This window comes from Bidens hawaiensis, unplaced genomic scaffold (assembly GCF_021521415.1).
Source record: "Bidens hawaiensis isolate Kalapana, Puna unplaced genomic scaffold, B.hawaiensis_p1.1 tig00012057_1, whole genome shotgun sequence".
Lineage (NCBI taxonomy): Eukaryota > Viridiplantae > Streptophyta > Magnoliopsida > Asterales > Asteraceae > Bidens > Bidens hawaiensis.
The window spans coordinates 338,884-353,765 of record NW_027491968.1 but is presented as its reverse complement, the minus strand read 5'-3'; the positions used below and the strand labels follow the sequence as shown (position 1 = coordinate 353,765).

The 14,882-nt window shown below is 39.3% G+C and overlaps 1 protein-coding gene across 1 annotated transcript; it reads left to right on the top strand.

Moving 5' to 3' along the window:
- The first annotated feature begins 8,957 nt into the window (after window positions 1–8,957).
- Window positions 8,958–11,785, top strand: LOC143539797 (putative pectate lyase 20). The gene is made up of 4 exons (XM_077033007.1): window positions 8,958–9,007; window positions 9,557–9,628; window positions 10,588–11,334; window positions 11,425–11,785. Exons 1-4 carry the CDS (start codon window positions 8,997–8,999, stop codon window positions 11,783–11,785), a joined length of 1,191 nt encoding a protein of 396 aa, XP_076889122.1. The 5' UTR covers window positions 8,958–8,996.
- Window positions 11,786–14,882: the final 3,097 nt, after the last annotated feature.

The window sequence follows — 14,882 nt, the reverse complement described above, 5'->3', positions numbered from 1 at the left end:
ACCGCAAGAGTGGAACTTTCTGGCGTAACACATAGTGGGACGAAAACCCGTGTGGGCTCAAGATTCGAACTGACGACCTTTGCACAAAGGCCTAGCTCAATTCATTGCAATATCCACCCAAATATGACATAAGTGAGATTCGAACTTGAGTCTCCATTGGATAACCTAAACCTCTTACAACTAGGCCACAAGTGGGGGATAAGTAAATATTTGTAATAGTAGCAAACAAGAGTCTAAAGAATAAAAAACTATCGTAATGTATTAGTATGATACCAATTAGCTTCGAAAATAAATTATAAGCATGCCTACCATCTTTTCTGTTTGGAAGAACAAATTTACAAATCATATAAAGAAAAAAAACTAAGTAACCTCAAGCGAGCACCAAGAAGTTCAATTGGTAAAGAAGAAAACAAAACAAATTACAAACTACAATCAAACATGAACCTAAAAAAAGTTAACAAAATAAACTTGCATCACGATTCCCAATCAATGCTTGCTATTTTGCTCATGCCTTTCATCCATAAGACCGAAACAATGACGTGAGTCAAATATTAAATATATGTTGTATGTCACTTTAATAGATACATTAAATGATATAGTTTTATTATGCCCCGAATTTATTTTTTGTTGCGTAATCTTAAAGGCTCAGATAATGATATATAAGTGGGTAATCCTTTAAACCCTGTCGGTTTTGCATCAAGGACGGATCTTCTATAGGTTGAAGGGTAGCCTAGGTTATCCTCAACTTTCTTGGTAGATTACATTTTTAACGTAATTTTTTTTTCGTTTTATGTATCGCCTACCCATGAATAATAATTTTTTTGCCCAAACTATCATTCAACCTTTCTTCTAGATCCGTCAGCCATTCTTTGGAAATAGAATGAAGGAAATTGTTGAGACGGAACTTATCTCACAAACACCACATGATTATTTAGATGAATCAAAATGTGCTTTTACACCATAATGAAAAACCTTTCTATAGCAGACTAGCAGTTGAGAGGAGACACAATTCATAGTAAAATGACGCAACTTTGATACGGTAATATTACAGTTTGCGTAAATGCTGAGGCTCCGTTTGCCAAAAATTTAATGAAACTAAATTACTAGAAAGCATGTTTGGTTGGTGAGTGATGAAATAAATTCTTTCCTCAGTCAAGGATTTTAAACTAAAAAACAAACATGTTTAGTTAGTAGTGATGGAATTAAAATTCTTTCCTCAATCAAAGGATATCAATTTATAATTGTTAAGAAATTGAACATTTTTAATCCTCAACCAAAGCGTCCTAACTTGATAGTTTCTTTTTATTCTTATCGATTTTTATTTAAAAAGCTTAAAAGGTGAGGAGTCATTGCTCCGTGTTAGCAAGAAGGTTTGCACGACATTCACATCAATAAAAATATGCATAAACAGCACTACTCTATAAGTGATGATTGTATAAACTTTTTATAATAATAAGTTATTGTGTTACAATCATTAGATTGTTTTGTTTCATTATATATTCTTCTAGGTTGACTTTTATGGCGTGGAGTGTCCATTGCAATCACGTAAATTTGTTCCACAAGACAAGGATATTGGCATGTAATTGGACAAGAGTAAGTCACCATTTTCGTTCCACGTCACAATCAAGAACATGAGGAGGAGTGGGATTTCTTAGAAAAGAATGATTACGAAATATTTAGTATTTAAATGATTATGTTTGAACATAAATAATTAGTACATTGTAATTATTTTAGTAATTGATGGTTAAATACTAAGATCCTATACATGCAGTGACGAATCTAGAAAAAAAAAATTATAAGGTATTCTAGATGCATCCGAATGTTTCTCCGTGAAAGTTAAGGGTACGAGGTTCACCCGAGCATCCTCTGGATAAGCCTCTCTATACATGTTTTATTCTTAAGAATTAATCGTATTCCAAAATGCATTATGAACTTATCTAACTACTAGATTTAAATTTGTAATAACATATTTTACATGGTTGCATTAAAAATCCCCAACTTTGGTTATCAATGAACTGGATTAAATTTGGAGAAAGTTTCTATGCCGAGGTGACAACTATAAAAAATAAAATATATTGGGTGTCATATTTCTTCACCACCAACAATAAATATCAATAATAATATTGATAAAAGAAAAATTACACTATGCATATTTTAGAAGATATTACGGTTCCTCGTGGTTATTAAAAACAACTGAGCATTGCACAACATCTTCTTCCCATCATAAATTAAACTTCAAATTCCACCATTTTAATATTTTGGCAATACACTAATAATTCAAATATAAGGCACTAACTAAGTAACTATCGATATCTTACTTTGAATAAATTGTGGACGGTGAAACACCCTCATCTTATGTTAGATGGAAAGACCAACTAGAAAGTGCAATTGTCATATTAGCAAATCAACGGAGATTTGGAGGTGCAATTGTTGACTAGTAAATATCAATAGTGAGGTCTTTAGTTTTCGTTCTTTTAATTTTTAAATAAGTGATCGTGATCATGATCATGACTAGTGACAAGACCAACAAAAAACAGATTCAAATCTATGTTGATTTTCACTTGATTTGTGGGTTGTGACTTCATCATATTCTTCACTTGATCTCATATCTTAAAATCCCAAGGGACTGTGATGTTTTGACACCGACTTCTATGTAAAAAAATTTTGGATACGTCATTTGGGGCACTAAGATAATGCAGACTAGCTAAGAACATGGTTTACTTAATTTAAGTACAGGGTATACTAAGTCAGTTAATAAAATTTAATGTTAAAAACAAACCGTTATCCACTACAAGGATCAAACATGTTATATCTACATTTTAAAAATTTGTGACCAAAAAGAATATATAAACTTCATCATATAATTATTTATGTAATAGTAAAGTTTTAAAATGTAAATGCAAATATCTGTTAAGTTAAACTAAAATAAATAATTTTTTTAAGAGTGTGAAATCATTCATAACTAATCACATCATCTAGAAATTTCGAACATCTAAACTGATGCGTTTCCATAGGTTAAATACATTTGTCAACAGGTTAAATACATTTGTCCAGTACATTCACACACAAAAAAAGCATAGAACAAAACACCATACAGCAAAAAAAAAACTAGAATACCTAAAACCTTAAAAATTAAAATCTTTCCAAACCGTCCATGTTAAATATTCAAACATTAACAAATATAAGTGAAATACAAAACAACTTAATATCTTTTAAAATTCAATATAATAAAGTTTATTAACTATTTGTTGCTAGGTGCTGGTAGTAGTATGCGAGTTTGTCAAAAGTTAATAAAAAGAAATAAGCATTTGACAAAATTAATAAAATATATATGTTTTCATATCACCCATCATCTTCACTTTTACCTTTCCAAATCCTCACGCATCTATCAATTTACTCTTTTCATGGCATTCACTTCCGACGGCCGGAAAAAAAAAATGAATAATAGTTTTTGAACTCGTTCTCTCAACTGTGGTTTCATCCTTGCCATAATCAGTAGTAACCAACGGTGCCATGGTGGGCCGGGATGACTGCTGAGTCATTATATACTCACGCGCTGGTACAAAAACGGTACTTCGGTAGCCGGACGGTAGGCACCGATCCACCGTCGTTAAGCCATAGATCCGCCCGTGCTGGTGTAAACTCCTTAAGTTGAGCTTCAGTTAGGTTAAAGAAACCTTATCATTGTCGATGCTACACACACGAAGATATGACATTAAAGAAAGTGGTACATTTAATTTATCTTGTGATTTCTTGATCGATTTGAAGAGGGAAAAAACGATAAGATCTTTAGTAATAAAGCTAGCAATTTACAAAAGAGTGTTGGAGGTGATAGAGACGAATTTTTTCAATGTAGATGAATAACCGGGCTATATGCAATATTCTAGTTTCAAAATCTTTGTGTAATTTAGGTTGTAGAATAAGATGTCAAGAGTCAACATTTAGTTATTAAAAAAAATAAGTTTATTTCATTCAATATCTTAATTAAGTGCCAAATTATAGGTGGATGTAGATGTTGGTTCTAGTATATAACCATATATACTAGTATTTTTAACAAAAATCTTCCTTATTATAAAAATATATATATAAAAAGTATTGTACATTTTGTATTAAAAACTTGTGCATTGGGAAAATATGTAATTTTAAATGTTAGGAACGGAAAATATGTAAAAATCCTAAAAAATAATAATGTTGTGTAAGGTCACGTGTAATAAAACATTATATAAATGAATGAAACCACTACATCCACCGAGACATTATGGGACATTGTTTATTACACATGTGTTTTACTGAAAAAGATGATAATATGATATGACGAATAAGCGGCATACATGTTGCGATTAACATGATGCTTAATGCGTTGAAGAAACACTAATCGACCCCGGCAGTGTCGGATTCGAATGAAACAACTATATCATCTTTCCTAACTGTTTTTTGTTTTTGCAGTGTCGGATTCGAATGAGGTGTATGTCCACGGTGGAACATCCGCCGGGGAACAACCCTTCGGACGGCTGTGGACTGCGTCGAGTGGGTGCGTCACGCGGCCCCAAGTGGCGCGTTGGGGGAAGCCATGTCTAGCTACCAGGAGGGTAGGCTGACAAATGAGCTTCGGATTCTCCTTGCCCGGATGCAGCCGCGCGTCGAGTTGCTTTGTCGTGAAAACGACAAGTTAAAGGCTGCGCGTATCCAATAAGTGGCTCAGGCGCGGGCTATCCGGGAGGAGAACAGGGGACTTTCCGCAATTGCTGCGGAGAAGGAAAAGGCCTTCAAGGCCCTCGAGGTTGAAGTGCAGGCCCGGCTCGAGGCCCGTTCCAAGGCTACCCAAGCTGTTAACGAACAGCTTCGGTTGGCTAAGGAAACTGCGCGGAACGCGACCGAGAGGGCCACCAAGGCTGAAGCCGTTGCTGAACCTCTGCGCGCCGAAAATGAGGAGCTTAAAGCCAAACTAGAGAGGCTTCAGCAGGCTCATGATGCTTTGGCTATGGAAGACGCCAAGAAGCTCCAAGAGATCTTGGATCAGAGGGGTATGCTTGACCACACTGAGCGTAAGCTAAAGGGCGTTGAAGAGGCTGCTGCTAAGGAAGTGTTGCTTGCCAACCTTAACAAAAATGAAGCCGAACGCGCCCGTAACCAAGCTCAAGCTGCCCTCCAGAAGGCTCTGATCACCAAGGAATGGCTTCTACGAGAAGCGTTGTCGCAGGTATGCGTAGCTTCATAATATCTTTACGCTTTTCTTTATACTTAGAAAAGGTTTTGATACTTTGTATTTTTTCTTGTTGTAGGTTGTGCATCGGATCTTCACGAACACATCTTATGACGATGCCATGAGCGCAGCCCTCAACGCTTCCCATGAGGATGGGGAAAAGGCTGGTTTTCTGCTTGATCTGGGGTTTGTTGAGAAGGGCATCCCGCCTTCCAACTTCCCTCTTTATGATGTGGACACCGAAGCTGCCTATGACCAAGCAGTGAACCAGTATGCTGCATTCCCGCATCCGGTGGTGGAGAAGGTGAATGAAATTGCTGCTGCTGATGATGGGCTAACCATTCTCAAGACTTTCCTTGAACCGCCACAGCCAACTAATGGTGCGGGTACAAGTGGGTTTGGAGGGAGTGGTCCTGAAGTTTGAACCTTGAGATCCCTTCCCACCGTTAGGATAGATTTATATTTCTGTAGGCGGGTAGATACCCGGTCATTCTTGTAATGTTTGAATTTTTTATGAAATATAAATGTTTGTGCGGGTAGGACCGCCAATTTCACTGGATGACTTGCTTTATAAACGTTATGACTTGCTCATGCATATTATAGCTTAATTTGGCGCTTGTTTTGCCGCATAAACAACATATGATTCGCTCGTGCATACTTTAGTTTAACAGCAATTTTCCAAGTGTTTTGAATAAGTTAACCGTTCGACGCGCGGTTGTCCATAGGTTAGTGTTCAGTTTCCTCTATCATGATTGTGCGGGTAGGACCGTCACTTTCATTTAGTGGGATGACCAAACTTTACCTATAACTGACCTGCGTGAAGGTTTGCCATTTTTTGTGTTTATGCGGGTTTTGCCGCCTTCCACACGCAACGACGTCTCCACTTATTTATGCGGTGAATACCGGCATATCATTGTTTTGAATAAGTTAACCGTTCGACGCGCGGTTGTCAATAGGTTAGTGTTCAGTTTCCTCTATCATGGTTGTGCGGGTAGGACCGTCACTTTCATTTAGTGGGATGACCAAACTTTACCTATAACTGACCTGCGTGAAGGTTGTCCTTATTTCTTAGAAATTTTTGCCGTTTTTTGTGTTTATGCGGGTTTTGCCGCCGTCCACACGCAACGACTTCCTTTCACACTTATTTATGCGGTGAATACCGGCATATCAGTGTGGAAAGTTCATAAGTATAAATGTAAGACCATCAGCATCAATGTGATAAGGAGAATCATTTCCATTAGAAGTGGCTCTGGTCTTTTCTTTACAAGTTTGGAATTGATCTACATGCAACCTGTGTAATTGAACTCCCTTCCATGTTCTTGGGATGAGGGTGTCATCGAGCCTTTCGAGCCGATATTCACCTGGTTCGGAATCTCGTTGTTTACGCAGTATGTAGTCTCCAACATTGAAGCTGCAGTTTCATTCGTGTTTTCCCCAACTGGGGTTCTACACGCGTTAGCCTGCTCAGCGTTCATTACGTCACGAGGTGCGTGAGCGTTCCTTGGTTTGAAGGTTTCTTCGAAACTCCTTCTCGGTTGGAAGTCCGTTTCCTTACGCTTCCCTTTCGCCCTATGGCGAGGGTTTGCGTCGGTGTCGGATTCCTCCGAGTACTCGCACTCACTACTCATGTTGAGCTGTTGAGTGCTTCCAAATTCGTCAGCCTGTTGGATGGAACGTAAGCGTTCGTCCAACTCAGCTTGGAATTTCTTCTGACGTGCTTCCGCCCCGCTTTAACTTGTTCAAGTGTTTGGCGGGGGAGCCTCGTCTGTTGTCTTTCCACCTGGGTATCAATGAATCCCAGGGGATGATTGTTTACTGCACTTGCCCCGGCTTGGGTAACCGGGGTAGTGTTCGTAAAATTTACTGCATTTGCCCCGGCTTGAGTAACCGGGGTAGTGTTCGTAAAATTTGTGCACTCACCGGTGTTCCTCCCAGTAGCTGGGGTTGTGATTACTGGAGTTTCTTGGTCACTCGCTGGCCTTGGGACCGGAGTAACGTTAACCATCTTTCCAGAAGTTTTGAAAAAAACTGAAAAAGATTCAAGTTCTAGCTTTGTCCCACGGATGGCGCCAATGAAGAAACACTAATCGACCCCGGCAGACTACGGATAATCTGGGGGTTAGGTAGATGTTTCCCACGATGGTTAGGTCCGGCAAGATGGTTGTTCTTCTGATGACCTGCAAAACAGACACCGTGAGCTCGTCACTGAGAAGGGGGGGGGAGTACCTCCTTGTGACCACCCTCCGGCGTGAGAATCAGACTAGATTGCTCTTGAATATAAGTGTATATTAAGATAAATAGCTAGAGAGAAGATATCAGATAATATATGAAGATATAAGATGATGATACCGTTCCAAGGTGTTGGAGTATTTATAGCCGAATGTAGGTTTCCAAGCAGGTACAGCCGGCAGAATAGTATTCCTTTTCGACCAACTGTAGGCTACGCACATGCCATGCTAGTGGTTGGTGGGTAGGCAGCGGCTGATAGTGACATAGCCGGCTGTGTATTATTCCTTTTCCACCAACTGCAGGCTATCCACGTGCCACGACAGGGGTTGGTGAGTAGGCAGCGGCTGAGAGTGACATTAAGTACTAGAGCGTGCTGTTCGTCGTACTGTTGTCAGTGAGCTGTCGCAGCTTTGGTCAGATCTTTTGTCCATACCTTGGCAGGTATAGTACAAAAGATCCTCCAGTAGCGTACGGACTGGCTCATTTGGGCGGGAGTGTTCCCGGCTTTGGGTGGGAGTGTTCTCGGCTTTGGGCGGGAGTGTTCCCGGCTTGCTCATTCCTTTTTCAGGTGACATTACTGAATTATTTAAGAGTTAGTGCCTTGTGCGTGTAGCTTTGCTGCGCGGGTAGCCTTCCCTGATGGCTAGTATCCGCAGCTGCGGGAACAGCTTGCGTACTGCGCGTAAGGACGTCATCTCTCTGAGCGTGGTGGGTCCCGCGGATCCAGTTGGTCTTTGCGCAAACGTCCCTCTTTAAGGTGAGTCTTGCGGGTCCAACCGTGCAGACGTCCCTCTTGAGGTGAGTCTTGCGGGTTCAACTGCGCAGACGTATCTGTTTGATGTGAGTCTTGCGGGTCCAACTGGGCTCTGCTGGGACGTACCTCTTTATGCGTAGATATATTATATCACGTAATAGTTATACCTAGAATATCCTCGTGTAAAAGACGCGTGTCACGTTATGTTAATATTAAAAGCACATTCCCATAAACGAATAAAAAACTAATTTTCTAATTCTTTTAGTTTTTACCTTTGCCGTTATCCACTTACAAAAATATAAAAAATTACAGGGAGTGAGAATGTGAGATTCCTATAAAGACGCTGCTGCACCTTTCATACTCCCATTTCTATTCCTAAATTACACACATTCCACCTTCTTCCTCTACTTCCACTTCTCATCCCAACACACACTTTAACTGTGTGCGTCTGTGTCTGCTTACTTATTATTCATCTCTTCCTTCTTCAAAATCAGCTACTCTGTATCTCCCTAGCTACAATGGAGGTCCCTAACAAGAAGCTGGCTCTTTCTCTCTGTTCATTTGTGCTTCTCATGACGTCACTCCTCGCACTTGCTTCCACTACCTCTAGGTTTGTTTCTCTCAATCATACGTCATTTCTTCAATTTCACTCATTCATGACGTCATGCTCGAATTATATTCAAAACTGATGTTGCTAGGTTGAAATTAGAGGCTATTTAACAATTGTGAAGCTAAAATTAGATTCGCGTTTGTTGTTTATGTTACAGGACAAGTGAAATTGAAGAGTTGCAGAGCTCGAACAACTCATCAATGGCCGCTAGGTAAATAACTTCATTACAAACTTCACTGAGTCGAATCAGTTATTTTTGGAACCGTTGATTTCCGTTAGTTAGGTAGATCCACACCGTTAGATATGTTAGTTTACGAAATTAAATCTCAGCCGTTGGTGTATCAAGTTCGTTAAGATCTGGCCGTTGTTCATCTTCGGATTCATGACGTTGTAATTGCTAAACAGCATATTCTAGGGCAATTACGTCATTTCATATTGATTCAGTGAATACACGCCTGACACCTGTTATGTAACCGTTAATATTGACGGTTTTAATCGTAACAAACCACCTCCGTTTTCTCTTTCACTCACACAAATTATACAAGTATTATTATTTAGTTATATACGGTGTTAAACCGGTGCAGAATCTTGTTTTATTTACTAAACTGCCCCCAGCTCAAGGCCTCCTTACTAACATAGCGTCACTTTCAGTGATTCTCCAAAGAATGGTTATATATTCGTATCTAAAAATAATATTATTTTAATTCCAGCATTTTTATTTTACAAGTTGTATAATATTATTTTTACAAAATTCGTGCAGAATAAAGGAAATTGAAAACTTGAATGAAAAGGCCGTCCAAGATGCTGAGGAGGTTGTCTCCATGGTTGAAATGTACGAATCCATCCTCTCTATTTATATTTATAGTTACATTATAATATTAATATATAATAAAGTAAAAAACCTTCATTTTTATTAATGAGTTAGCTTACTGAATTGATATATATTGGGTTGAAGCAGAAAGGTGCTGGTGATGACATTTAACGTGTCTGTTCAAAATAGTTGTCATTGGCATGAGAGATCTAACTAAAAAAATCTTTATTTTCGCTTATGGTTATTAATCTGCCCCAACATTTAATGGCTTGAAGACATTTTGCTTTCACATTTACAAGTTTTTTCTAAAAAAAATAAATAAATAAATAAATAAAAATAAAAGATTTTTGTTGAATTAATTGACAAAAACAACAAGATAGAATTCAAGCTAGCACCATGTGCTCCTGCTATGTAAAGCAACAGGACCCTAATTAAATCATACTCTATGTCCTCCCACATGGCTCTTGCATTCATATCTTTACTACTTTTTGCATTCACATGCATATTTGTGAACAGTGTTACGTAGCAGCAGAGTATGTTTATAGAATGTAAAAGTAGTAATTTGGTCAAAGCAGTAATTTCAGCTGGTGGGACCGTTTGGTCAAAACCCGTTTTACCACGAACCAAATTGATGTACATACTTTTTTAAAACGATCTGTTTTGGCGTGTTACTAGCCCTGACACGCCCGCTTTGCCGGTTTAGCTGTAATGTGACCATGTCTGTTAGGTTACACATTTTGGTTGTTGGTCATTATATTAAGGTCCCAGTTTGGCCACCGACAGAATACAAGTACATTAAAACAATATATAGTTCCATGTCTTTCTAGCTTTGTGGTGCACCTTCCTTAAATTATTGCACACTGTTCAACTGGCCCTCCATAGTCCATACTCACATGACAAAATTTAACATTATTACATACTAACATTAACATGTAGCAAAACACTAGTTTTTGTTTTTTACCAATTTAATTTGTGAGCAGGAGCATGAGAAACAGCACAGCAAGGAGAAAATTAGGATACTTTTCTTGCAATACGGGTAACCCGATTGACGACTGCTGGCGGTGTGACCCGAATTGGCAGAGGAACCGTAGGCGGTTGGCTAATTGTGGCATTGGATTTGGGCGTAACACCATTGGTGGCCGTGATGGGCGGTTTTATGTAGTGACCGATTCCCGAGACGATGACCCAGTCAACCCACGACCCGGCACCCTACGCCACGCGGTCATCCAAGACGAGCCGTTGTGGATTGTGTTCAAACGTGACATGGTTATACAGTTAAAACAAGAACTTATTATGAACAGTTTTAAAACAATTGATGCACGTGGGGTTAATGTACACATTGCTAATGGAGCTTGTCTTACAATTCAGTTTGTTACCAATATTATTATTCATGGGTTACATATTCATGACTGTAAACCAACTGGGAACGCGTTGGTGAGAAGCTCACCTTCACATTACGGGTGGCGGACCATGGCGGATGGTGATGCCATATCCATATTCGGGTCGAGTCATATTTGGGTTGATCATAATTCGTTATCTAATTGCGCAGACGGGCTTGTGGATGCGGTTATGGGCTCAACTGCCATCACCATTTCAAATAATTACTTCACCCATCACAATGAGGTGATATTGTTGGGCCATAGTGACACTTATTTTAGAGACAAGTTAATGCAAGTGACCATTGCTTATAATCATTTTGGAGAAGGCCTTATTCAAAGAATGCCAAGGTATGTATCATACTGTCATAAATTGAATAATATCCTATCCGGGCCGGGCCAATTTGAACCCGTTTTGATTAATTTGATTTCAATTTACAGATGCAGACACGGGTATTTCCACGTGGTGAACAATGACTACACACATTGGGAGATGTATGCAATTGGTGGAAGTGCAAGCCCGACCATCAACAGTCAAGGAAACCGATACCTGGCTCCTGCGAACCCGTTTGCAAAAGAGGTTACCAAGAGAGTGGATTCGGATCCAAGTCACTGGCACGGGTGGAACTGGAGGTCAGAGGGTGACCTGCTTCTGAATGGGGCTTTTTTCGTCCCGTCTGGTGCGGGGGCTGCTGCCAGCTATGCTCGGGCCTCGAGTTTGGGTGCAAAGTCATCGTCACTAGTTGGTGTCATGGCTTCCACTGCCGGGGCTCTAAACTGTCGTGTTGGCACACGATGTTAGCCATTTGGTAAAAAAAAGAAAAAGGTTATCCTGTTGATGCTATGGTGCAAAATATATAGAGTTTCATACCTAAAGTTGATTAATTATTGATTACTCTGGTAAGTAAACATTTTACAAATTGCTTTCCATCATTTTATCATTGTCGCAACCTCGATGAAGCTGTCAAGTGTTGCTTAAGTACGTACATGTCACGTGTTATCGACATTGTGTCAATTTAGTTACTTTTGAGTCTTGTTATGTGAATTTGGATGGAAAACTACTATTGAGTATTGGTATATTGGAATTGGATATGTGATTATGGTACGTATCTTTCTTTTTTTTTTTTTCTCTTTTCTATTGTGGTTTGTGTGATTTTTGTTACATGTATGATTTTACCTGTTTAAAAGATCAAGTTAGCATTTTTAAAATTAAATGCTACAAAAGATCAAAAAGCAAGTCTGAATTAGAAGTAGAATAGTAGATTCATTCTCGATCAATCCATGAGACGGGCCCATCAAAACAGCCCATATGGATGTGGCCACACAATGGGCCGTCTATGGGATTTCATTTTCCATGATTCCATCCGTTAGGTGCTACAGCCGTGGGCTCACAAGCACCAATTAGGTTATTAGGCCATTTGACTGAAGAATGGTAAAATCGATTCGGGAGGGATGATGGAAGGTAGTTGTTGAAGACATGACGGGTAATGGGAGATATTCCTACCATCATGCGAGTGAGGGTAAACTTGGAATCGAACTTTGAACGTGATGTTTATGGTTTCTCTTCTCTTCAAATCGTTCCAATTTGGAATAAAAGATATAAACACTAAAAACCACTCTTTTTCGCTTGTCCCCTCTTCATTCTCCATAAAAAAATCTCCGGGACACCAAATTGGCTCAAGAACAATTGATCATAATCAAAATAGCCCGAACCGAAATACTCGGTAGACAAGCTTCACGCTTAAAAGTATTTAATCAAATATCATAAAACAACTAACTACGCAGGAATTCTAATAACCCTATTTATACTAAACAAGAAAAGATAAACTAGGAATTTGAAATTTAAAAAAATAAAAAAGATAACTAGATATAACTTTTAAATAATATGCCACCGTATCGTCCTCCCTCTCTTCGAAAAAACTCGTCCTCGAGTTTTGCATTCGGCATGAGTTTTGTCTTCAAATCAAAGCCACCCGGATCAAATGGAACATTGATCCGCTTCTTTTCAATAATTACCACAACCCGCTCAAACAGGTTAACCTGATGGATTGTCTTGCGTGGTTTCGTACCTTTACCTCCCGGGTCAAATGGAGCATTGGGCTGTCTTTTTCTTGCTTTCCACTTAACACCAATTGGCTTAATATTATTCCAATTAATTAGGCCACCCCTTGCACTAAAAGTAGCTTCAGCAGGGCCTTGCATGGAAACCGCCTCATTTGCATATTGTGGATTGTTGGCTGGACTCCCCAAATCCGACTCATCATCAACCAAATTCCACCAACCCGAAGTGACCAGGGAGTCACTCAAGACCCCTGTTTCATTCTTTAAAGTTTTAGCAGACGTACCAGATAAAAAATGACGAATTTTCATTCTCGTTGATGGCCTCCTTTTCTTCGACTTCACAATTGGTTACTCCATTAAGAGCCCGTTGCACCCACAAATACTCATCTTCAACGTAGCGCACCCCATCTTTATCAAACTTGGGTCCATCTTCCGATACACCCTCTGGATATGTTGGTTGCTGACTCGTTTTTGGAGCCGTTTGATCTCTTCAAGATCGCGGACTCGTTGTCGTACTCGTTTGATCCTTCAAGATTGCGGACTCGTTGTCGGAGTCGATTGATCTCTTCAAGATCCCGTGGGTCGGGACAGACTCCATCGCTGCCTCGGGCGGCGAACCTGCGAGTAGGTAGTCGATCTTCTCCACGGGCACGTGAATCACCAATGTTCTTATCGATGCCTCGGTCGGCGACTCTTCAAACAAGAAAACACCCGTCTTCACGTAGAGCCATTTGAACAACCAAAGCTCTAATACCAAATGATACCGATTCCACTCAAATGACTCAAGAACAATTGATCATAATCAAAATAACCCGAACCGAAATACTCGGTTGACAACCTTCACGCTTAAAAATCTTTAATCAAATATCATAAAACAACTAAGCAAGAATCCTAATAACCCTATTTATACTAAACAAGAAAAGATAAACTAGGAATTTGAAATTTAAACAAATAATATGCCGCCACCGTATCAGATCAATCCATGAGATGGGCCCGTCAAAATAGCCCATGTCAAAACAGCTCATATGGATGTGGCCACACAATGGGCCGTCTATGGGATATCCATCCGTCAGGTGCTACAGCCTACAGCGTCCCCGTCGGTGGGCTCACAAGCAACAAAAAACCACTCTTTTTCGCTTGTCCCCTCTTCATTCTCTACTAAAAAGATCTCCGGGACACCAAATTGCTTCTTTTCCTTCCAAACCCTTTCCTTTCTCTTCATAACTGAAACTCTAGAACACAACGTTAAAGTGGCAAGCGTCGTTATTAATCGATATGCATCACATATTCACATGGCTTTATTTCTTTTTAGTTACAATCTTTTAAAGCAAAAAAACAACATAGTTGGATCACTCACAAATAATAAAAAACTGCTATGGAAATGGAGTGTGAACGACTTTCGCACATGATATGATAGGTCAGATTGTAGATATATACGTATGCAAAATATGGGCCACATCAGGTATTGTATCCACAAGCAGCAAATGCCGAATGGTAAGTATTATATTGTCCGACTATTAAAGAATATACAAAAATTGATTGCACAGTTGGTGCATTAAACTTCACTAAACAAAATTGAAGTGAAATTAAGAAGCCAAGAATATACAAAAACACGAGAGGGTTGGTTAAATGGTTGGAAGACTTAAATCGGCGATAACAATGTTTAATCGGTTGCATAGGGCATCCTTATTTTGATCCTACCACGACACGATTCTTGCACTTACACATCAACCATCCAATCCTACTACAAATCACATATAAGGCTAACACTTTCAAATGCATAAAGCATTTAACATTCAAGAAAAGCAGGATCTGATACCATCCTGCAAAAACTGCCT

Coding starts and splice junctions, on each gene's coding strand:
- LOC143539797 (XM_077033007.1), top strand. Junction 9,629..10,587: donor GTTGTCTCCATGGTTGAAAT/GTACGAATCCAT, acceptor ATTTGTGAGCAG/GAGCATGAGAAACAGCACAG. Junction 11,335..11,424: donor CTTATTCAAAGAATGCCAAG/GTATGTATCATA, acceptor TTCAATTTACAG/ATGCAGACACGGGTATTTCC.